The sequence below is a fragment of the Xenopus laevis genome, chromosome 1L (genome assembly GCF_017654675.1).
Source record: "Xenopus laevis strain J_2021 chromosome 1L, Xenopus_laevis_v10.1, whole genome shotgun sequence".
Lineage (NCBI taxonomy): Eukaryota > Metazoa > Chordata > Amphibia > Anura > Pipidae > Xenopus > Xenopus laevis.
Genome location: NC_054371.1, coordinates 4,673,431 through 4,698,187, shown reverse-complemented (window position 1 = coordinate 4,698,187; position 24,757 = coordinate 4,673,431). Strand labels below are relative to the sequence as shown.

Here is a 24,757-nt window from a genome sequence, read left to right as displayed (position 1 = left end):
ATAGGCGGTAAACCAAGAATAATTTATAAACAAGCTTATAGCTTTAATGAGATTATAGCCTCATTGAGACTGAGGGATAATACAGGAACAGAATGAAAATATCTATACTTTATCCCCCCTATTTGGGATGTTTAGGTGTAGAAACTATGTGAATTGTAAGTGTGTCCATAAGTGTAGGGTGATCAGTTGTAGACGTGGCAAATAGCTTAATAGTATTAGAGAGTTCTATAATTGTAAATCGTGCTATGTGGTATATGGTTTATGTTGTACATGTAATCTATATTTTACTAGCAAAATGGTTAGACAACTCACAATAAGGGTGAGTGAACATAGAGGGGTCATGACTATGAAGATTTTCATTCATCCAGGTCATAGTATATCTAGTATAGGTCAATCTAAAAACAACTGGACTTGCTGAGTAATCAATGAAGACGTTTCACTACTCATTCGAGCAGCTTCTTCAGTTCAACTGACTGGTTTGGGAAGTTTTCGGCATATAAACTCTTCCACTAATCCATTTACAATGGCACATTGTAACTCTTCCATTGTAGATGGATTAGTGGAAGAGTTTATATGCTGAGAACTTCCCACACCAGTCAGTTGAACTGAAGAAGCTGCTCGGATGAGTAGTGAAACGTCTTCATTGATTACTCAGCAAGTCCAGTTGTTTTTAGATTGACCTATACTAGATATAGAGGGGTCATAACGAGATCAATGACTATGTAAGTTGTCTTTGTGCATAGGGACATCATGAGGTCCATTGCACTGTTGGTATACCTTATGGATTCTGAGTATGTCTCTCCCCAACAAGATCAGGATTTTAGCATCCTTTTCCATGGCATGAATCTGATTAGCTAGGTGCCTTAAGTGGCGTTGGTGGTATGCAGCTTCTGGTGTGGGAATCACCTCCCTGTTATTAGTTATCTCATCACATTCAATTAGCATAGGTAGAGGCAGATGAATATTATCTTTGATTGAGGAGACAATGTGCACATTAGCTCTTCTGCCAAGAATATCTATACGATCATTATAGGTACAGAGGGTATAGGGTTCTGCATCATTTTTGATGTTGAAAATCTCAAAGAACTGTGGCCTAGCCAGAGATCTGTTGCTTTGGTCATCAAGCATTGCATGAGTCTTTATTGCTTTCTCTGGTTGACCTTCAGGATATACCTGGACTAGGCATACTTTGGCACAGCACTTGGGACTATAGCCTTCTCCACAGTCTTCAGTACATGAAATTGAAATCTTTGTTGAACCTGGAACACATCCTTGTTCCTCCCCGCCATGATTTGAGATGGGATTTGGAGGCTGTGACCTGTCACAAATAGGTGTTGGATGCATTGCTGTGGTGTGCTTGTTACTGCTGCACTCAGTACACTTAATAACAAAATGGTCTGAGGAGGCACAGCACTTATAGCAAACCCCAAACTTCTGTTGTTAGACTGCATTAAGCTTGGTGCTTGCAGGGCGTTGTTAGACTGCATTAAGCTTATTTGAGGTGGATGGACAAATAAAGCAGTGGATGTATAAGTGCTGCAGGTCAAAGCATATAAGCATTAAACATATACACTAATGTGATGAACTTTTAACTGCTGGGGCAGCACAGTTCCTGAATAGTAATGAACTTCAGGTATAGCTAGCATAGTATATTTATCATCTGGTTTATATAAACTTTGTTTTCCCAAGTCACCTTGGTCACTGGAGTGTACAAACAATTATTTTGTTTCCTTCTCTGTTCAGCAGATATTTATGGATATCATGTTTAAGAGTAAACATCTGGTGCCTGTGTCTATTTGTACTGTCAGTCTGTTCTCTATAAAATGAGAGTTGGATTAGCCAGTCCCCTTACTCTGTTCTACACATACAGCCCAGTCCTGGATTCTCTGTGTCTCTCTGTGCTACTGACTGCTGCTGTGGAAACATTCTGACCTTCCACTGTAATGTACATATTACTGTCCTATGGTGCAATTCTGGGAGACCTGGTTGTCCATAATCCTATAACAGCACTGATATACATGATAGTCCTGTGTGTGGGACCCTGCAGACCTGGGATTCAGCCCATCAATCCATCCTGTCATCTGGAGATCATTAAAGTAGTTCAGGAACATGAATATATACAAGAAGGAGACATTATGATTGGAGGAGTGATGACTGCACATTTACATATGATTAATGTTACATTTCCATTGACTGATTCTGAGAGATTCCTGTGCATTGAGTAAGTACCAGGCCCTTATATATTTATCAGAAACTAGGGAAATTTAATACAGACACAGAAACAAGGGGAAAAATTTGGAATGATTTCTGCCTGCCTTGCATTTATTTTCCCTGCAGAAATAGTCGTTGTTTGATCTACATAGGTGCCTAATAGAGAAGGGGAAAGTTATGTAAAGGTCAATGTCTTTATGCCGCCATCATTAAAAAATTTAATAGCACTTTAGGAAAGTGATATTTAGGGACAACATAAGCTGCCCCACCCTGCTTTCATTTTCTTCATTTTTTTTGTCAAATTTTGCATAGAAAAATATATTTTCTGGAAAAAAAAACTCTTTCAACTGATAATACAAGATGAATGTTGAGGGATTATGTTTGTTCCATTCTTTATTATACAAGTCTAACAAAATGTATAGAATCATGTTTCCATTTGGCAAAATGTTAATTTTTTTTGTGGTTTACCTGCTTCAACACATTTTCAAGTCTGTTAAACATATTTGTCATTCTCATTATATTCTCAGAATTGACCAGTGGGTTAGGATAATGGCACTTTTTTTTCTTCTTCTTTCCACTGACTTTAATGGCATCCACCATTCACTGCACACATGGGGGGGATACAGAGATTTCCTCCACCAGTTCACCACCACTGGAGAAAAGCCCCATGTCTAATATTAGAGTAATGATAATGTTAGCAGAATACCTTGAAGAAGAAAAATCTGAGCCATAAACGACAAACCTAAATGAACTGAAAAGGTGCATCCTGCACGTTTACATTTACATACATTCATTAATCCACACTATGAAAATACGAGATCTGAAATGCATAATTAATCATATCAATTATTAAAAAACTTTACGAATTTTTTTATTAATTTACGTTTGACTTTTGTATCTTTAGCCTAAGTCACATGATGATTTTGAGCTGTATTATTAATTTTTCCAGTCCCATCCCACAGAATTTTAGGCATTTTATTGATTTTCGATTTGTAGTTGAGCAAATTAACAAAGATCCCACCCGGTTACCCAACTTGACTCTGGGATACCATATATACGATTCCTGTGGGAACCCAAAGAAGGCTGTGAGGAGTGTGTTCCAAATATTATCTGGTACCAAGGAGCCTGTTCCCAATTACTCCTGCGTGGGAAAGAGAAACATTGCTGGATTTATTGGGGATCTTTCATCAGAAACAACTGTGCCCATAGCTCAAATTCTAACAATTTTGGGATATTCCCAGGTGAGAAAAGATTTGCATATTGTATGTGAAAACATATTGGAATCTTTAAAATTTGAGACAATTAACTAAACATGAAATATTATTATATTATAATATAATCTCCATGGTTCTTCGAGGTACAGACCTGAAGCCAAGATTCAGTTTTGGGATTCAAATAAATATCATCACACTTTGAGGATTCAGATTTACCTTAATTGAAGGACTAGTTTAGTTATGGTGAGGCAGGGTAACCAGTGTAAAAACAATACAAAGTGAATTTAAGGGATGCTCTTTTTGGGGGTGAATATGGCATTATAATAATTGCTAGGAACTTTATGAAATTATCTTGATAATAGCCTTGTGTATTCAAGAATACATTATACAGAAAAATTAACTTTGGCATTGTAATTGGTCAACTGGTGTATTACGCTTGTTTTTTTACAGATCAGCTATGGAGCTACAGACCCATCATTAAGTGAGAGAATCACCTTCCCATATTTTTTCCGGACAGTACAGAGTGAGAAAAGCAGTTATTTTGCTTTAGGAAAGTTGTTGAGACATTTTGGTTGGACCTGGGTTGGAATAATTACATCTGATGATATCAGTGGAGATGAAGAACATCAGCACCTGAGCAAATATCTCTACAGTCAAGGCATCTGCATAGAGTTCACCGTAAGACTAAACATTAATGATTACACTTCTGTGTATACAGACCAATATTCCTCCCTTATTTACCTCTCATCGACCAGCATTATTTTACTTTGTGGAACAGTCTCTTTATTTTTTCTTATACAATTGTCTCATGTGACACCTGTACTTCTGAAAAAGACATTGATACTAACCACCAACTGGGGAGCCAATGATATGGTCTTTGGTTATGAACAAGAAATATTTAATTGCAGTTTGGTGTTTGTGCCAGGTTATCATTATCATCTAGACACTCCAGAAATGAGGAGCTTTTTAGAGAATTTACATCCTTCAACGTTCCCAGAGGACAAGTTACTTGATAATATTTGGATGATTTTTTATTTGTGTTTGTCAGAAGATCCAAACAAGAATCATTTATATGAATATATCTACCTTCAGAGGCTCCAGAACTGTACTGGACAGAAACATATAACAGATATTCCCTATTTTACAGCTGATTCCAGTTCTCCACAAGTGCATCTTGCTGTAGATATTATGTCTCAGGCACTTCATGATATGAATATGCAGCTTAGTGAGAAATCTCTGAAATACAGAGAAAAGTATCATTATGTGCACCAGGTAATTATACAGCTCAAAAATGTTCCCAAGATCTCGGCATACTAAGCAAATACATAGGCAAGACACAGGAGCACTGCAAACCATCAAAAATGTACCCTAGATACCCATTTTTTCTCTTTGCATAGCTATATAAAATGAAGAACCACATTTGGTGTTACAAGGCCCATACTACCTACTATTGTTGTAATATTTCTAAATAAATTGAAAAATATGTTCCATTGAACTGCCAAAATCCTGGAAACAAGCAAGCCCCAGGTCAAATTATGCATACTTAAGCTTGATGTTTGTAGTGAAATGGTTAGTGCTTGAAGTAGGGTGACAACCTTTGTTGGGCGAATTTCAGTATCTGTTGCATTCAGAACAGTAACATATATTGTAGGATCCCTACTTAATGCATATGACTTACCATTGCAAATGTAATGGCTCCAATCAAAATCAAGTTCTTTTGTAAATAGAATTTTAGCATGCATAATTGAGGGTGTTTTATCACTTTCTTCTTGCATTTGTAAATGAGCCCTAGAGTCACCAAAAAGAGCATTCTCATATTACAAGGAAAACTAATATCCATGTTGGTGAATTACAGTATGTCTTGGTTGCCAAAAATTCTTAAATTCTACACTTCTGCTCTTACCAGCTTCTAACTCAGCTGCCTTACTGTTGGGTTTCTTAAACCTCTAGCCTGCCATTATTCTACTGGTAGAATTAGGAAATTCATGTTATTGCAGGTTCTTGTGTTTCACATAATATCACATAACTTGCTGTTCATCCACTCCAAACTTCATTCACCAATTTACCTGGTTCTCGTGAGCCCTAAATGGTACTTCTATGATCTATTACTTCCAGACATGTAAATTTTGTATTAAAAAGATCATGGATAAGGGTCTGCCCATTGTTTGTTTTGGTGCCTAGACACACCACTGGACATTTACACAGAACAGCTTTTAGAGTATGCAATGCTGTCACTGCTTCTGGGCTCCATCTAACCATGGTAGACTTTCTCCCTCTAGTTAACTCTGTGAGTGGGGCTGCGATAGTGGCAAAAATGGGCATAAATCTCCTGTAGTAGCCCACGATTCCTAGAAAAGCTCTTACTTGTTTTTTTGGGGCCAGTTTTTTATAGCCTCAATTTTATGTATCTGGGGCTTAATTATCCCCCTGCCAATTACATATCCCAGGTAATGAGCCTCTTTAAGACCAAGGGCACATTTTTTTGGGTTGGCTGTTAAACCAGCAGCACTGATTGAATTGGAATTAAGACAATGGGTTTAGACCACTCACTGCATGTCTCTTCTATTACCCCAAGCTCTAACATCTTTTTAACTTCATCTGAGATCGCCTGTCTGTGAGCCTTAGTTACCCTATAGGGTTTCAAGTTTACTTTTACCCCAGGTTGTGTCATAATGTAATGGTTATTCACCATGGTTCACCATGGCAGCTCTGAAAACACATCCTTATTTCTCTGTAAGAATTATTTTACCTCTTGCGCCTGACTTGGCGATAGGGTCTCAGATATTTTTAACTCTGAGACCGAACTATCTGCTGTTTCCATTGGGAAGGTTACAGCCACCAGGGTCTTGCGGTGCTTCCAAGGCTTAATTAAATTTACATGATACACTTGGTAGGGTTTCCTTTTCCCAGATTGATGAACCCTGTTATTGACTTCTACTACCTTCTCTACAATCTCATAAGGACCTTGCCATTTTGCTAAGAATTTACTTTCTACCATGGGAACAAGGACCAGTACTCTATCCCCGTGATGAAAGGTTCTCACCCTAGCCAAACGATTATACACCCGGGACTGGGCCTCCTGAGTCTGGTGTAAATGTTCAGGTACATTAGGCATATCCTTTTCAATTCTACTTTACATTTGGCTGATATGTTCAATCATACTCTTAAAGGGAGTGGCTTCCTGTTCCCAGGTCTCCTTAGCAATATCCAGGAGACCTCCTGGATGTCTCCCATACACCAGGGAGAAAACCCAGTAGAAGCTTGGGGCACCTCCAGTATGGAAAACATGAGTTAGTTTAAAAGGCAATCCCAGTCCTTGCCATTTGTGGCTACCACCCTCTTTAACATTCCTTTTAGCATTTTGTTGAACCTCTCTACCAGGGGGTGGTACGCTGAGGTACGCAGTTGGGTGATTTTCAATAATTCACATAATTCTTTTGTTACCTTTGACATAAAGGTTGTAGCCTGGTCAGTAAGGATTTCCCCTGGGATCCCCATACGTGTAAACATCAAAACCCACTCTTTGGCAATGCTTTTTGACAAGGCATTCCTTAGTGGGATTGTCTCGGGATAGCAAGTACAACAAGGATATATTGGTGTTCCCTAGCAGATCTGACTAGAGGGCCTACCAGATCCATGGCAATCCTGTCAAAAGGTACCTCGATTATAGGCAAGGGTACCAGGGGACTTTTGAAATGTAGCATTGGGGCTGTTAACTGACAAATGGGACAGGAATCACAATACTGTTTCATATCTCGTGTATGCCAATCCAGTAAAACCTTTGTAACACTCGGTCTTTTGTTTTCTCATAGCCAAAATGTCCTCCTAATACATGGGCATGGGCCAGATCCAGCACTATACATATATGGGATTGGGGAACTATCAGTTGGTCTATCCTCTCACCCCGTACTTCATTTGCTCTATACAGTAAATCATTTTCCATTGAAAAATTAGGAAATATGTTATCAGCACCTGGTTCCTGGGACACCCCATTTACAATCTTAGTTGGGCAGTGCCAAAATTATCACGGGAAATTGGTAAATCGGGCAGATCAAGTTCTGGCTCTGTATCCTCTCCTACCAATACCTCTAGGAAAAAATTACAATTTTCATCCGGGGCCACTCCTACAGCCTCACCCGGGGAAAAACACTCTAAAGGCTCAAGACACATGGGGAGATTAGACTCTAAAGATTCAGGACATATTGGGCGAATAGACAATGGAGACACACTTCCCTCCTTGCAACTTTTTACTTTACCCAATAAGTCCCAAAATACAGGAAAATCATGTCCCAAAATAACATTATGCATTAAAGTTTTTACCACTCCCACTTCAGGAATGCAAATTACACAAGCGGTTTCAAAGGGGAAGGAAGCTGTAGGATAGTTCTTAACATCCCCATGTATGCAAATAACTCTCATCTGGTATGACTGTAGCTTCTGCTTGTCTACCAGGCTGCCATGAATCAACATTACCAGACTTCCAGAGTCTAGAAGGCCAGAAACGTCCTGTCCATCTACTTTGTCGGTACACATTTGTGGCCCCACTTCTGCACCCAGTTGTGCAATATAAACAGGCTTAGAAAATAAGGACAGATGTTTTTTGTGCAGTGCTACAATCCATGGGTTCCAGGGTAAGTGGGCAACTGGCTGCCATATGCCCTGGCTCATGACAGCGCCAACAAATTACTTGTCCGCTATCCCTAACTTGCAGGTCTGGTTTAGGGCTTTGCCCTCTCAATGACTTTGCCACTAAATCATTTCCTCCTTTTGGGTTATCTATCCATCCCTTAGTGGTGGGTATGTCTTTACCTGTACCCGGTGCCTTTTGACTCTTAGAGCCAGCACTTTTAGCTACTGAACTTTAAAGAAGATCCTCTTTGGTAAGAAACTGCTCCACCAGGGCCACCATGTGGTTAACTTCTGTTTGTCTGGTCTGCAAATTGTTGCAGCCAAACTGGCAAAGCATGGAGAAAACAATCCAGGACCACTCTCTCTATCATTAGAGCAGGAGTTAATTCCTCTGGTTGTAGTCACTTTCAGACAAGGTGTATTAGGTCATACATCTGAGACCTTACCGGTTTGACCACATCAAATGTCCAGGCATGTACCTGCTGGGCCAGCATAGCCATGGTTACTCACAAATGGGCCAATATTTCCATTTTTAACTTGTTGTACTGGTTGGCATCTTCACTATTCAAATCAAATCAAAATAAGCCTTTTGGGACTCTCCGGACAAAAAACGAGCAATCACCCCGTCAACTGGTCAGTTGAAAGTTTTCTCCGCTCTGCCACTCTTTCAAATATGGTGAGATAAGCCTCCACATCATCATCTGATGTCATCTTTTTTATAGAGGTCTGCACTCTTATATATACAGACGGACTCTCTTGGTCCACTTTGGGACTTTTCCATAGCCTCAATCCATTTTAGAAGTTGACAGTTTATTTCCTGCTGTTCTTTTAAGGATGCTTGAGCAGCCCCTGCAAGAAGTTGATTAGTTTGCTGCTGGTGAGCATTTGTTTGATTTGATTGTTTATTTGATTTTTTTGCTGCAGCTGTAGTACAAAAATGTATGTTCACTCCAGAAAACCATATATTTTTAGAAAGTACACATTCTGACAAATCTAAAATGGGTATGCATGTCTTTCTATTCCAAAGCACCAAGCTGCAAAGCTTTCCTAAATTTGGCAATTTTTATGATATTTACTCCTTAATACTCCAACTCTGAAACGTATGTCCGACATTACATACCAAGATAAAACACCCTAAATCTGAAAGCCCGGGGTACACTGAACAGTTTGATGCCCAGTATGCACAGGTATGGCTAAGTAGGTGGAGTATAGGGGCCCCAAAATGAAGACACCCCATACGAGTTATCAGTTCTGTAATTCCAGATACTGCAAAATCAGCACATTTACAGCATTTTTTCAAGGGGCAAAAGTACAAAAATGTATGTTCACCCCAGAAAACCATATATTTTTGGAAAGTACACATTCTGATGAATCTAAAATTGATAATAATGTCTTTCTACTCCAAACTACCTTACTGCAAAGCTACACTAAAGGCAGCGGTTTTTATAACATTTCTGAAAATTGTCAAAAATGTTTTGCAATTGGCCACATTTATCTCATCTAATTTCATACAAACAATTATAAAACACACTAAATATTGACACCAAGGGTCTACTGAACAGTTTGATGCCCAATATGCATAGATATATCAAAGCAACTGGCATGTATGGACCCCAAATAAAATGAGTGCATTTGAATTTTTTCTGCTGTCTTTTCACCTTCTGTGAAACATAGACCAGTTAACATAAAGGCCACTTATTGTTCTGAAGTCCAGGAGGGTCCATTGAAGCCATGAGGGGTCTTACAGCAAAATCCATGCAGCAGAAATTTGAGATCTGGCTGGAGGAGGCAGAGAGGAGACGCAGCACAGTAGCAGACATGTGTCTGCATAATCAAAAGAGGGTCCTGCGACGAATGTGTCGCAGGACCTACGTGACCTCCCCCTCTGGTTGCCCTGCTCATTGTGAAGGGGGTTGGGAGAGCACCACAGTCCTCTGTAGAAGCGGCAATCGCTGCTAATGCAGAGAGGAGCCCTTTACAGCCAAGATCGTAGGTACTACGTGCTTGGCAGTTAGGGCTTTTCCTACAATAACGTAGTACTTACGTTCTTGGCAGGGAAAGGGTTACACGGATTATGTCCTGATTTTATTGTTTACTTTTTATTTCTTAGTTAAACTATTTACATTGCAAATAGATGTCACAAGCAAAAGAACAATTATACTTTGTACAAATTCAAAAAAGTTTCTCCACCAATTTTTCATGAGCTAATATTACTCTTTGTGGTAAATCAATTGAGCACTCGGATACATTCAGGTACACTCTGTATGGACTGGCACTGCCCAAGCACATTTTAGAAGCCTTAATTATGTGTCATTATCCCCACATTTCCAGCTGGGACTCTCTACAGTTTGCACTAGAGGTAAGTCATTTTTCTGTGCCCCCTTTATTCAAATTTGCAAGGCACCTTTATTACAGGCTGTAAACTATCCACCTTTCACTGAACTACCATTGATAACACCACTTCATTTCTGTCATGGTGGTGGCTGGGAGTTCTTTAAAGGACCAGTAACATCAAAAAAAAATTAAAAAAATTCTTTGTATAGAATGAAATAAAAACACCAAGACAAATTAAACTTTATTAAGAAATAACTTACAGAAACTCCGCTTTCCTCTTCAGAAAAGGCAAAAGGGTGACGACGACGATCCATTGTGTGGTGCTCGATTTCTCCTCCCATATTCTACTGACAGCTTCCACAGAATGCGGCCACAGAAATCAAGAAACTTTCGCTACACGCTGCTCCCACCAGACTCCTCACTGCTCCTGCCCCAGTAACTAGCACCCAGTGCACATGCAACATTATGACATGAGCACCCTGCAGTACAGCCCGCTGCCCAGAGCCCAGACCTATATTAGCGCATCTCCCTCCAGCTATGGGGTTCTGGGCTACAGCTCCAGCCAACAGCAGCGGCCGTATCTGTGACTGCTCGCCTGGGACTGACCAGCTACTCCAGAACTACCATCAGCTATAGGTCCCACTCCCAGTCCTGCAGCAATGTCCCTTCTTCTTCCTACAGGAGGGCTTCCAGGGGGGCTGGATACCTGGCTGAAGAAGCAGTCGATCTGTCGCAAACTTCAGCGGTGAATAACGAGTACAAGATCATTCGCACCAACGAGAAGGAGCAGCTGCAGGGGTTGGCAAATTTGGATTTGTACCATTCATCACGCTCATGTCCATGTTACAGGCTTCCCAGGTTTCAGTAGAGATGGAACTGACCAAGCCCGACCTATACTAACAAATTTTTAAAAAAAAATGTTTTATGTTACTGGTCCTCTACATACCAGGCACTCTCCTACCTCCAGTGTGTGCATTACCCAGGAGAGTCAAGCGACTGTCTGAGAATTATGTCCTTACATTTACCCCACAGATTTTACAGCCATACATATGCAATGAGTGGTTTTTACTTGAGAAGATTAAACATTTCAGTCATTTTAAGCACATTTTTATTCTAATAAATTCTATTTTTTATCATTAACAGTTACACCAATACTTAAAAACACTTACGTATAACTCCTCTGATGGTCCGACTTTCTATTTCAATGAAAATGGGGAATATATCACTAGACACTTGATATATAACTACAAATTTGCTAATGGATTGGTGATTAAGAACCTCATTGGGGAGTCCTCACCTACATGGAAGAACAATACTGTAAGAATTCATTATTTTATTCCATATATGGTTGATGGCATTAGTACTGGCATATCTAAATCTGTAAATCAGGTGCTGTTTTCTCAGTAAAATCAAGCTGTATAGTTTATAGCCACACCGACTGAAAACACCACGTGCAGTTTTTTCTCTGGTGGGTACTTACAAATGTTTAGTATTATTCAGCGCACATCAATTAACCCAAGTTAGTTTGCTGGATACCAAATTGGGTTAATTGATATGCGCGTAATAATACTAAACATTTGTAAGTACCCACCAGAGATAAAATGCACGTGGTGTTTTAATATACTGTAAACTATACAGCTTGATTTTACTGAGAATACAGCACCTGGTTGTTATATACAGTTGGGTCAGTTTGGGCCCTATAAATATACACTATACTACACTATATTATCTTTTGCTAAATACTTGTCTCCCTGAGCTTTTTTAGTTCCGACTCCCATCTACCAAAAGAATTTGTCATTTCTAGTACTCCGGGGAGTCAGAAGACAAGGGGGACCCAGGGACTTTGGATAACCCATATTTTTAAGTGCCATACCCTAGTGCCATCTTTATGTACTTAAGCATCCACCTCATATATTTCTTGATCAGGTACTGCTTTGCCTTTTCAACTCAAGTTTCCCACCACCCCCATGGCACCCAAAGATTATATTATAGTACAGTTCATATTCTTTGCTTGCAGTTCCACACAAAGACATATTTTTAACTAATCCATTAATGTTTTATACCATTACACTGCAAAATAATTTTATTCTTATGTAACGCTATAGTAAATTGATTGGCACTGTTCTCTAACTATGAGCTTTAACTTAATACTTTGCTCTGGATGAGACTTTAATTCTCAGGGGTATAGTACAATAGTGCACAATAATTGGGCTCCAGTGGTTCTTACAACTTAACCAGAAAATGTGTTTATTGAACAGAATAATTGACAAAGGAATGTACATAAAGATCAAGTAGGAACATACAGCAACAATGAATAGGCATATACTCACAATCACAAGTACCAGTCATCAGTCCCAACAGGGAACAGAACATAAACAGCAGCAATGAAGATACACCCAGCATTCAGCCTTTTCCTTAAGGGGAATTACTACATCCCTCCATTTATTTCTATGGGATTTTTATTTTTATCAATGGGCAAAAGTGAAAGTTCATCCTTTGATAAATACGCCTTTCAAAATCACATAGAAATAAATGGAGAGTGGCGGAATTTTACGCTAGAGGACTGTGGCAATCTCCAACTACACACTTTGATAAATATACCCCTAAGTGTATAGACTTAGTGATGTCATAATTCCCCTTAAGGAAAAGGCTGAAGGCTGGGTGTATCTTCATAAATATACCCCTTAGTCCTTACTCTGGGCATTTAGTATCCGGGTACTCAATATCACTCACACTCCTCGTAGGAGCCTCATGTTGCTCAGCTATATAGTCTGACTGTCTGTCTCTCCTAGAGTGACCTTTTAAGGTGAGTAGCCTATCCTGACTAGACATAGGTTCCACTTTACCCTTCCTGCCTTCTCAGACAAGGGCTTAACAAATGGACCCTGAGCCCATGGCTGCTCAGGACCATATACTTTAGCACAGTGCCATCTACTGGATACTGGTTGAACTACAGGGGCATAACTAAAGGCAGGATCAGTAAACATGTCCCCCTCCTGTATTACACAGTATTTAAGGACCCCGTTTAGGAGTCTATAACACTAGGGGACTTCCTGCCAAATAATACTGATGGACTAATTTATGGGTCCCCTACACTTATAAAATATTTTTTCATTGTCTTGCTAAGCACCATGACAACATAACTAGTGCTGTAATGCTGATCTGTATCTTCAATTTGATTCTGATCCTTCCAGATCCCAAGAGCTCAATGTTCAGACAGTTGTCTCCCCGGCTTCAGGAAGGCACCAAGTTCCAGTGCCCAATCCTGCTGTTATGACTGTGTCTTGTGTTCTGAGGGAGAGATCTCCAATATAACTGGTATATACAGTAAATATACATCAAAATTTAAACTGACAATATAGTGAGACGGGCTCTAAAGAAAACATTTTCCTATTTCATCAGCATTATTTATTTCTTCATGTACTTAAAGGACCAGTAACATAAAAAAAAAATCGTTAGTACACATCAACAAAAACACCAACACAAATTATACTTTAAAATCACAAAGCTTTTATTAAGAAATAACTTACAGAAACTGCACTTCCTGTTCTGTACAGAAACGGCAAAAAGGCGACCATCCATCCTGCTGGGCTCGATTTCTCCTCCTGGCTACTCTGCTGACAGCGTGTGAAGGAGCAACTATTCACTGACAGGCATCGCCTCTCATCGGCTCTCCTCTCCTTCACTGTGCATGGCTTCCCTCCTCCTCGCTGCTCCCCCCAGCCAGATCCCCTGAACAGAATGATGGATGATCAGCCCACTTCACAGTAGCACAGTACCTTTATTGCTGCGTATTAAAGGTGCGCAGGGGGAAGAGGAGACTGTGGTAACACATTGCCAAAGGGATTACAGAGAAATCTGCTCAGTCCATTGCCCTCACATTTTTATCCTGACCCCTTCTGGCTTGTGGTTAGAGATGTCGCGAACTGTTCGCCGGCGAACTTGTTCGCGCGAACATCGGGTGTTCGCGCTCGCCGGAAGTTCGCGAACGTCGCGCGACGTTCGCCATTTTGGGTTCGCCATTGTTGGCGCTTTTTTTTGCCCTCTCACCCCAGACCAGCAGGTACATGGCAGCCAATCAGGAAGCTCTCCCCTGGACCACTCCCCTTCCCTATAAAAACCGAAGCCCTGCAGCGTTTTTTCACTCTGCCTGTGTGTGCTGAAGAGATAGTGTAGGGAGAGAGCTGCTGCCTGTTAGTGATTTCAGGGACAGTTGAAAGTTTGCTGGCTAGTAATCGTTTTGATACTGCTCTGTTATTGGAGGGACAGAAGTCTGCAGGGGTTTGAGGGACATTTAAGCTTAGGTAGCTTTGCTGGCTAGTAATCTACCTTCTACTGCAGTGCTCTGTATGTAGCTGCAGTGGGCAGCTGTCCTGCTTCTGATCTCATCTGCTGACTGCTGCAATAACAGTAGTCCTTGTAAGGACTGCTTTTATTTATTTTTTTGTTGTTTTACTACTACTACTACTACTACTATAAGAGCCCAGTGCTATTAGTCTAGCAGTGTTGGGGAGTGGGACTGGTGTGCTAATCTGCTGCTCCTAGTAGTTCAGCAGCACCAACTTTAATTTTTTTTTTTAATATTCATTTTTTTTTTATTTTACTTTTTTTTATTTTACTACCGCTGTAGTAGTGTATAAGTTGACCTTTTAGGCATTATTTGCCCTGTAGGCATTATTTGCACACTGTTTTCTTCAACCCGCCATCTAGCTGTGTGACCTTGTTCACATTCTGTCTAAATATCCATAATATTACCGTCTCCAGAAAAAACACCGGAGTGACTTTTTCAAGCAGCCATAATATATTTTACGTAATCCGTATCCACCGCTGTAGTAGTGTATACGTTGACCTTGTAGGCATTATTTGCACAGTGTTTTCTTCAACCCGCCATCTAGCTGTGTGACCTTGTTCACATTCTGTCTAAATATCCATAATATTACCGTCTCCAGAAAAAACACCGGAGTGACTTTTTTCAAGCAGCCATAATATATTTTACGTAATCCGTATCCACCGCTGTAGTAGTGTATACGTTGACCTTGTAGGCATTATTTGCACAGTGTTTTCTTCAACCCGCCATCTAGCTGTGTGACCTTGTTCACATTCTGTCTAAATATCCATAATATTACCGTCTCCAGAAAAAACACCGGAGTGACTTTTTTCAAGCAGCCATAATATATTTTACGTAATCCGTATCCACCGCTGTAGTAGTGTATACGTTGACCTTGTAGGCATTGTTTGCCCAGTTTTTTTGGCCGCAGCCACTGAAGCACAGAGGCCAGAAAAAATATGCCATATAAATGCTGAAAATAGTCATTTTTTGCCATACGTTGACTCAACGTATATGGCAAAAAATGACTATTTTCAGCATTTATATGGCATATTTTTTCTGGCAACTGTGCTTCAGTGGCTGCGACCAAAAAAACTGGGCAAACAATGCCTACAAGGTCAATGTATGGCAAAAAATGACTATTTTCAGCATTTATATGGCATATTTTTTCTGGCAACTGTGCTTCAGTGGCTGCAACCAAAAAAACTGGGCAAACAATGTCTACAAGGTCAACGTATGGCGAAAAATGACTATTTTCAGCATTTATATGGCATATTTTTTCTGGCAACTGTGCTTCAGTGGCTGCAACCAAAAAAACTGGGCAAACAATGTCTACAAGGTCAACGTATGGCGAAAAATGACTATTTTCAGCATTTATATGGCATATTTTTTCTGGCAACTGTGCTTCAGTGGCTGCGTCCAAAAAAACTGGGCAAACAATGCCTACAAGGTCAACGTATGGCAGTTGTTTAAAGAGAACAGTAGATTACTAGCCAGCAAAGCTACCTAAGCTAAAATGTCCCTCAAATCCCTGCAGACTTCTGTCCCTCCAATACAGAGCAGTATCAAGCAGATTACTAGCCAGCAAACTTACTATCATCTGTCCCTGAAATCACTAACAGCTCTCCCCCTACACTATCTCTTCCAAGCACACACAGGCAGATTTTTCAGATACATTTTTGCCCTTGATCCCCCTCTGGCATGCCACTGTCCAGGTCGTTGCACCCTTTAAACAACTTTAAAATCATTTTTCTGGCCAGAAATTTTTTTTTTAGATGTTAAAGTTCGCCTTCCCATTGAAGTCTATGGGGTTCGCGAACCGTTCGCGAACCGCTCGCGTTTTTGCGCAAGTTCGCGAATATGTTCGCGAACTTTTTTTCCGACGTTCGCTACATCCCTACTTGTGGTGAGCTGAAGTTTAGGAAATACATTGCTACTTCCCTCCCATCTGTAAACATGCGGCTTCCCAGAAATGGTTATAAAATGTTCTGCTCAGCTCGCAGCTCTGCGGGGGTCTGGCCATGAGAATTGAGAAGGCGAGGGCCCGATCTCTCAGGCTCTGTGCATTGCAGCAGGGACAGAAAGGGTGGTTGAAGCACAATTAGGAAAAGAAAGGGATGTGGCGCCTCAGGACTTTCCCCCTGCGCACCGTTAATACGAGAGCAATAAAGATACTGTGCGGCTGTGAAGTGACAAGAGGGCCGATCATCCATCATTCTGTTCAGGGGATCTGGCTGGGGGGAGCAGCGAGGAGGAGGGAAGCCATGCACAGTGAAGGAGAGGAGAGCCGAGGAGAGGCGATGCCTGTCAGTGAATAGTTGCTCCTTCACACGCTGTCAGCAGAGTAGCCAGGAGGAGAAATCGAGCCCAGCAGGATGGATGGTCGCCTTTTCGCCGTTTCTGTACAGGACAGGAAGTGCAGTTTCTGTAAGTTATTTCTTAATAAAAGCTTTGTGATTTTAAAGTATAATTTGTGTTGGTGTTTTTGTTTTGATGTGTACTAATGAATTTTTTTTTTAAAAAAATTTATGTTACTGGTCCTTTAATGCAATACAGGGGAAATGTTTTTTTTTAATAGCACTTATCAAGCAGTATCAGAATCAGTTAAAAAAAGCAAATAACTTTTTTCTACTTCATATTTTATACAGAAAGATCAGAATTAAGAGAAAGCCATCTTCCATAGAGCCCATTAAAAGCAAATAATTCTAATTTTAAAAAAGTATGTACTTTTATTTTGTAATAATGAAACACTATCTTGTACATGTGAATAACTTTACTGCATCTTTTATGTACTTTACTGCAGTAGTCACTTTATGGTATCTCACTCTGATGTCACTTCCTGTTAGTTCTATACATATACATATCCTATTGAGTTCTATGTGAATACAAATGACAGCAGAGTTTCTATAATTTGAGTAATTTGAACCTTCTACTACAAGTCGTCCACAATATGTGGCTCAAATCGATATCTTAAAATTTCTGAAAAGCACTAATGCTTGATGGCTAAGTGATTAGTAATAGGGATGGGCAAATTTGACTCATTTTGCTTTGCCAAAAATTTGCCCTGGTTGACGCACGTAATTTTTTTTTAGTATACAATGCCATTTAAGTCATTTTAGTCAATTCCGTTCCTCCCTAGTTATATCACTGACCATAAATATTATTTATTAGTACAGCATTTACAGCTTGTTCATATTCATAATATATTTACAGTATATTTTTAGCAATTCAATTTGTTCTTAATTTGTTGTATCTTCCATCATTACAGACAGCACAAGCTGCTTCAAATGCCCAGACATGGAGTGGCCCAATGAGGGGAAGAATCATTGTATTGCGCGCAATGAAGATTTTCTTTCATACACAAATGATCACATTTCTGTGTTTATATCATCTAGTTCTATTCTTCTTTTCCTTATTAATCTCTGGATATTAGGAGTTTTTGTTGTATACTGGGACACCCCCATTGTGAGAGCCAACAACAGGAGCCTCAGCTTCCTCCTCCTTGTCTCCATCAAGCTGAGCTTCCTCAGTGTGTTTCTGTTCCTCGGTCGCCCTGTGGATATAACCTGCATGCTGCGCATCATCACTTTTGGAATCACCTTCTCCATAGCTGTCTCTTCTCTCCTGGCCAAGACTATCATGGTTTGTGTTGCTTTCAAAGCCACCAAGCCAGGGAGCTCATGGAGAAAATGGGTGGGAGTCAAACTGTCCAATTCTGTAGTCTTGTTCTGCTCATCCATTCAAATAATAATCTGCATGACTTGGTTGGCCATTTCTCCTCCCTTTCAGGAACTGGACCTTCACACTTACCCTGGAACCATCATCATTCAGTGCAATGAGGGCTCAGCTATTGGCTTTTATTCAGTTATTGGGTATATGGGGCTTCTGGCAGCTGTTAGTTTTGTTTTAGCATTTTTAGCTCGGACATTACCGGACAGTTTTAATGAGGCCAAGTACATCACTTTCAGCATGTTGCTCTTCTGCAGTGTTTGGATCACAATGATCCCGGCCTATCTGAGCACCAAAGGCAAAAACACTGTGTGTGTGGAGATATTTGCCATACTCACCTCAAGTGCTGGACTTTTATTCTGTATATTTCTCCCAAAATGTTCTATAATATTATTTAGACCTGAGATGAACACAAAATCCCATTTACTTGGAAACAAAACCTTACACCCTACATGATAAATGAAACAATTAATGTTCCTGCTCCAATTAATCTAAATAGAAACATGTCTGTGTTTGGGGTAATTATCAGAGAGTGGAAAGAGTTTCTATTGACCAATAAAGCACAGAAATATTAGTGGAGGAACATAATAATGAGCATATATACTGTAGCAGATATTCATAAACATTTAAGAAACCCATGCACTCTGTTTGTACTTGTAGTAGTTTTGGGAAGCACCAATATGCCCACCCAGCTGGCTCTGATAAAAAAAGATACAAAAAAAGATACAAATTGCACTGATACTGGAATTCTGTAAAAAAGCACTGCTCTATGGGAAAAAAAGCACCAATTGAGACAAAGTCTGGCAAAGTAGAAGAGGGAAAAAACAGAAAGATCAAAGGCAAAATCCGGAGTGAGTGGAGATATTTGCTGTTCTGACATCAAGTCAGTCTTATAGGCTGTATATTTCTGCCAAATTTTTATATCATTTAGTATAGACTAGAAATCAGTGTAAAATCCCATATATTTGGAATCAAAACCAGATAATAAATGATCCTGTACCAAGCAACTGGTCTTTATTTCATTATTATGATTTCCTTTTCCCTCAATCCTAAACTGACTTTTACCAGTTTGCAGCTGAAAATGCTCTCTGGTTGTTTTAGACCACAGTTATAATAATCTAAACAAGAAAAAAATTAAGACTCATTGGAGATTGTCTTATATTATGGCCTCCATAATGGTATAAGTTAATAATAATACAATGCAAATTAAGAACCACACATACAACTTCATGTTATAATGGTGCTTTGGCCATTTTTATGCTCACAGAAAGCACAAAAACACAAAATATTTTGGACAGATCGGATAAAGGGATTCTTGCCTGCCGTTTGTCAGATTTTTGCACTCTCTGTGGCCAAATAAATGGATGAAGCACTATTATAACATGGAGCTGTGTGTAACAAAACCTACCTGGCCTGGTGGTCTAGGGGTGTGGCGGGGACGCCCGGCGCGCCGCTCCATATCCGGCGCAATCTTGTCTTCCTAAGGGCATGTGCGCGTGCCTCCGTGTTTCTTAAAGGAGCAGGTGTGCTGGCGTGATGACGCCAGCGCGCAATGGCACCAAATTTAAATGTATAAATAGCCAGTAAAGGCTTCCAGACTTTGCCCATGATAGAACTTGTTCTTGTGGTTTCCTGAGCCTTGTGCGTCTGCTTGAATTCTGATCTGATTATCCATGTTTGACCCAGCCTGCTTCCTGACAATCCAACAATCTGTATCCTGACCTTTGCCTGCCTACGACAACTCTTCTGCTTAACCCTTTGATTGATCACCCGGTTTATGACCCTTTGCCTGTTTGACGATCCTTGCTATCTGCCTGCCTCGACCCAGCCTGCCTGACTACAATTCTGCCTTATCCCATTGTACCGTGACCTTCGGCCTAACTGACTTTAATACTGTAACTGTTGTGCCCCTTTGCCTGCCAGAACTCCTCGCCTTGCTCCTCTCGTAAAGTCCTTGTGGCTTCTGAGTATGCTGAGGGCTCCTCCCAAAGCCAAAGGCGGTCACACTACTGGTGAAGCCGAGCCGAGACCACGGAGCTTGGCACTAGTTCTGGTTTAGCGTGCCGACCATGACATTATCACGGGCCATGGAGGACAAATGTCACAATGAAACTGCTGCTGTTGCTCCTCCAACTACCACCGAAGCGCTTTTTACCACTCTGTTACAGCGCTTGAAGGACCACGAACAGAAGCAAAATTACCTCCTGCAGGGTTTCCATAATCTAACCCGACAGCTGGATACCACGCAAGTTTCGCAGCAGTAACCTGTTCCTGTTTCTGCTCCTCCTCCTGTGGGTTCAACTAGATTCCATGAACTGAAAAGTTCAGTGGGGATCGCACTAAATTCTTTGTTTTTAAAGAGGCATGCAAGCTGTACCTTAGTTTCTTTCCTCACTCTTTCCAATCTGGTGAGGAGAAAGTAAGGTTCGTCATGCCCCTACTTTTGGGAGACCCCCAAATTTGGGCCCTTAGGCTGCCTTCTTCTGACCCTGCCCGTTACTCCCTTGACACATGTTTTAACAACATGGCTATTCTTTACGATAATCCGGATCGTGCATCCTCTGCCGATTCCTCGATTCGCAAGTTGCGCCAGGGGAAAAGGGATGAGGAGGTGTACTGCACTGAGTTCTGCCGGTGGGCAGTTGAAACATGGTGGAACGACATGGCTCTACGGAGTCAGTTCTGAGTGGGGTTATCCGAATCTGTAACGGATAATCTTGTTAATTACCCCCTATCTTCCAACCTGGATGATCTCATGTCTCTCGCCATCCAGGTAGATAGGAGGCAGAGGGAGAGAAGGGATGAGAGGAGTAAAACCTTTTCTGGGGTTACTAATTTAAGAACTAATGTGGTGACTAATGTTAGGACTCCTAACTCCTCTGTGCCTCTACCTCAGGAGGAGCATATGCAGTTAGGCATATCCCACCTAACTCCTGAGGAAAAGGCATGCAGGCGTTCTTTGGGTCTTTCTTTGTACTGTGGTGAGAGGGGACATTTTTTGAACCAATGCTCAAAGAGGCCGGGAAACTCCAAGCCTAAATGGAGAAGGGGAGCTCCATTTGGGTGCAGGAATTGCCTCTCCCCAATCTGCCTCTAAGGTTCTGTTACCAGTTAAATTAACCTGGCCTTCGGGCTCTGTCAAGGTGTCTGCTTTTGTGGATTCAGGGACAGAGGGGAACTTTTTGGATGCTGCATTTGCAGCCAAACACAACATTCCTTTAGTTCCTCTAAGTTTCCCTCTGAAATTTTTGGCGGTAGACAAAAGACCCTTAGGGTCAGGTACAGTGTCTAAGAAGACTGGTGTTCTTTCTATGTGTATAGATAATCTGCACTGTAAGGAGATAGCTCTGTACCTCATTGAGGGTGCTACTTCTCCTCTTATTTTGGGGTTACCATGGCTCCAGAGGCATAACCCTCTTATTGACTGGGTCTTGAGGGGGGTTATTCAATTGGGTTCAAAGTGTAGGGGGTTTCTATTCCTCAGGTAATGGCTGCTACATCTTTAGAGGGTTTACCTGCAGCTTATGCAGATTTTGAGGATGCATTCTCTAAGAAGGCTGCAGAAACTTTACTCCCTCACAGGCCATACGATTGCCCAATCGACCTGATCCCTGGGTCAACTCCTCCTCGAGGAAGAACCTACATTCTTTCATTGCCAGAAGCCCAGGCAATGAGAGAGTACATTCAGGAAAACCTGGAAAGGGGCTTCATTAGGCCCTCTTGTTCACCAGCAGGGACGGGGTTCTTTTTTGTGGGGAAAAAAGATGGTGGTCTTTGCCCTTGCATTGACTATAGGGGTCTCAATAAGATCACCATCAAAAACCGCTATCCTCTTCCCTTGATTTTGGAGCTGTTTAATCAAATTAAGGACGCTAAAATCTATACCAAGCTAGACCTTAGGGGAGCTTATAATCTTATACGTATCAGGGAAGGGGATGAGTGGAAAACAGCGTTCAACACCAGGGATTGCCACTACGAATATTTGGTGATGCCATTCGGTTTATGTAATGCCCCCCCCAGTGATCCAGGAGTTTGTAATTGACATCTTCTGGGATCTGCTGGGGATATTCGTAGTGGTCTATCTAGATGACATTCTTATTTTCTTTTCTAACTTGTGTGAACATAGGAATCATGTTCGTGAGGTCTTACTTAGACTAAGAGGAAATAACCTGTATGCTAAACTCGAGAAATGTACTTTTGAGGTCACTTCTGTTCAGTTTCTGGGGTTTAATATTTCTAGCAAGGGTCTAGAGATGGATCCAGGGAAGATGAAAGCATCTCAAACAGGAGTTCAGTTCAGCCCCTATTCTGCGGCATCCAGACTCTGCTTTACCATTTATTGTGGAGGTGGATGCCTCTGAAGTTGGTGCTGGGGCAGTCCTTTCCCAAAGGCACCCAATAACCAACAAAATGCACCCCTGTGCCTTTTTCTCAAGGAAGTTTTCACCTGCAGAAGCAAACTATGATATTGGGAACAGGGAATTGTTGGCTATCAAATGGGCCTTTGAGGAATGGCGGCCATAAGAATTTGCTTTATATTGAGTCAGCCACACGGCTAAATCCTAGTCAAGCTAGATGGGCATTGTTTTTCACCAGGTTTAACTTTTATTTAATATACAGGCCTGGATCTAAGAACACCAAAGCAGATGCGCTCTCTAGAAGTTTTGAATCTGTATCCTCTGATTCTAGTTGATTCTAGTGAGCGTATCCCCATCATCCCTAGTGAGTTGATCATAGCCGCATTGGATTCTGACCTTTCCACCTTGTTATCCCCTGTCCAATCTTCTGCTCCTGCTGACACTCCCTCTGGGAGACTGTTTGTGCCTGAGGAGCTGAGGGAACAAGTTTTGGAAGAGGTTCATAATTCCAAGATGGCTGGGCATCCTGGCATTGCAAAAACTGTATCTTTGTTGTCCCACCATGTGTGGTGGCCTTCTTTTAAACAGGATGCTAAGGTTTTTATGAATTCCTGTCCAGTCTGTCAAAGGTCTAAATTCTCTTGTCATTTATCACAAGGTCTATTAAATCCGTTACCAATCCCTGAGAGGCCATGGTCCCATCTTTCGATGGATTTTATTGTAGATTTGCCTCCCTCTCAGGGTAAAACTGTAATTTGGGTGGTGGTGGATAGGTTTAGTAAAATGAGCCATTTTGATCCCCTTCCACCCCTCACTTCTGCCAAAACCTTAGCCGAACTGTTTATTTCTCAAATTTTTAAGTTACATGGGTTCCCAATTAACATTATTTTGGACAGAGGAGTTCAGTTTGTCTCCAAGTTTGGGAGGGCCTTTTGCTCCTTGGTTTGAATTGATTTGTCTTTTTCAACCGCTTACCACCCCCAAACCAACGGACAAACTGAGAGGGTGAACCAGTCCCTAGAGCAATATTTCAGGTGTTATGTGTCAGATTACCAGTCCTCTTGGGCTGAGTTATTGCCCTGGGCAGAGTTTGCCTACAATAATGCTACTCACTCCTCCACTGGAGTGTCTTCTTTCTTCATTGTCAATGGGTTTCACCCTAAAGCATTTTCTTTTTCTGGTTCTGGTTCCCCTGTCCCTTCTGCTGACTCCCCTTAGAACACTTTACTAAAACCTGGTCACAGGTGCACAACTCTCTCTCAGTGGCTTCTTCTGCTCAGAAGAAGGCTGCTGACAGAGCTTGTAGAGAAGCACCTCAGTATAAGGTGGGAGATTCTGTTTTGTTATCTACCAAAAATATTAAATTGAAGGTTCCATCTCCCAAACTAGGGCCCTGGTTCATTGGTCCATACCCAATTACTGAAATAATCAATTCTTCTTCTATTTGTCTTCTATTACCTGCAGAATTTAAAATATCTAATTCTTTTCATGTTTCCCTCCTAAAACCAGTCACTCTGGTCCGTCATCTTCCTGGTCCATCATCTTCCTGTTCCTCCCCCAGTGATGGTTGAAGGTCAGCCTGAATTTGAGATCCAGGAGTTCCCCGATTCCCGCCTTTTGCGAGGTAAGCTACAATATCTGACTAAATGGAAGGGCTTTGGCCCTGAGGAGAACTCTTGAGTCTCAGTTGATGACATCAAGGCTGACTGACTCAGGAAGAAATTTCATCTTAAATTTCCTAGGAAGCCAGGGGTCCAGTGCCCCCCCTAGAGGGGGGTAATGTAACAAAACCTACCTGCCCTGGTGGTCTAGGGGTGTGGCAGGGACACCCACTGTGCCGCTCCATATCCGGCGCCATCTTGTCTCCCTAAGGGCGCGCGCGTGCCTCCATGTTTCTTAAAGGCGCAGGTGCTCTGGCATGATGACGCCAGCGCACAATAGAGCCAAATTTAAAT

The 24,757-nt window shown here is 41.2% G+C and overlaps 1 protein-coding gene across 1 annotated transcript; it reads left to right on the top strand.

The window, feature by feature from the left end:
- The first annotated feature begins 2,018 nt into the window (after nucleotides 1-2,018).
- LOC108705334 (vomeronasal type-2 receptor 1) lies at nucleotides 2,019-19,066 on the top strand. Its single transcript, XM_041563480.1, has 7 exons — nucleotides 2,019-2,221; nucleotides 3,161-3,452; nucleotides 3,876-4,697; nucleotides 10,924-11,190; nucleotides 11,532-11,705; nucleotides 13,583-13,706; nucleotides 17,984-19,066. The coding sequence occupies exons 1-7, from the start codon at nucleotides 2,019-2,021 to the stop codon at nucleotides 18,898-18,900; spliced, it is 2,799 nt and encodes a 932-aa protein (XP_041419414.1). The 3' UTR covers nucleotides 18,901-19,066.
- The last annotated feature ends 5,691 nt before the right edge of the window (nucleotides 19,067-24,757 follow it).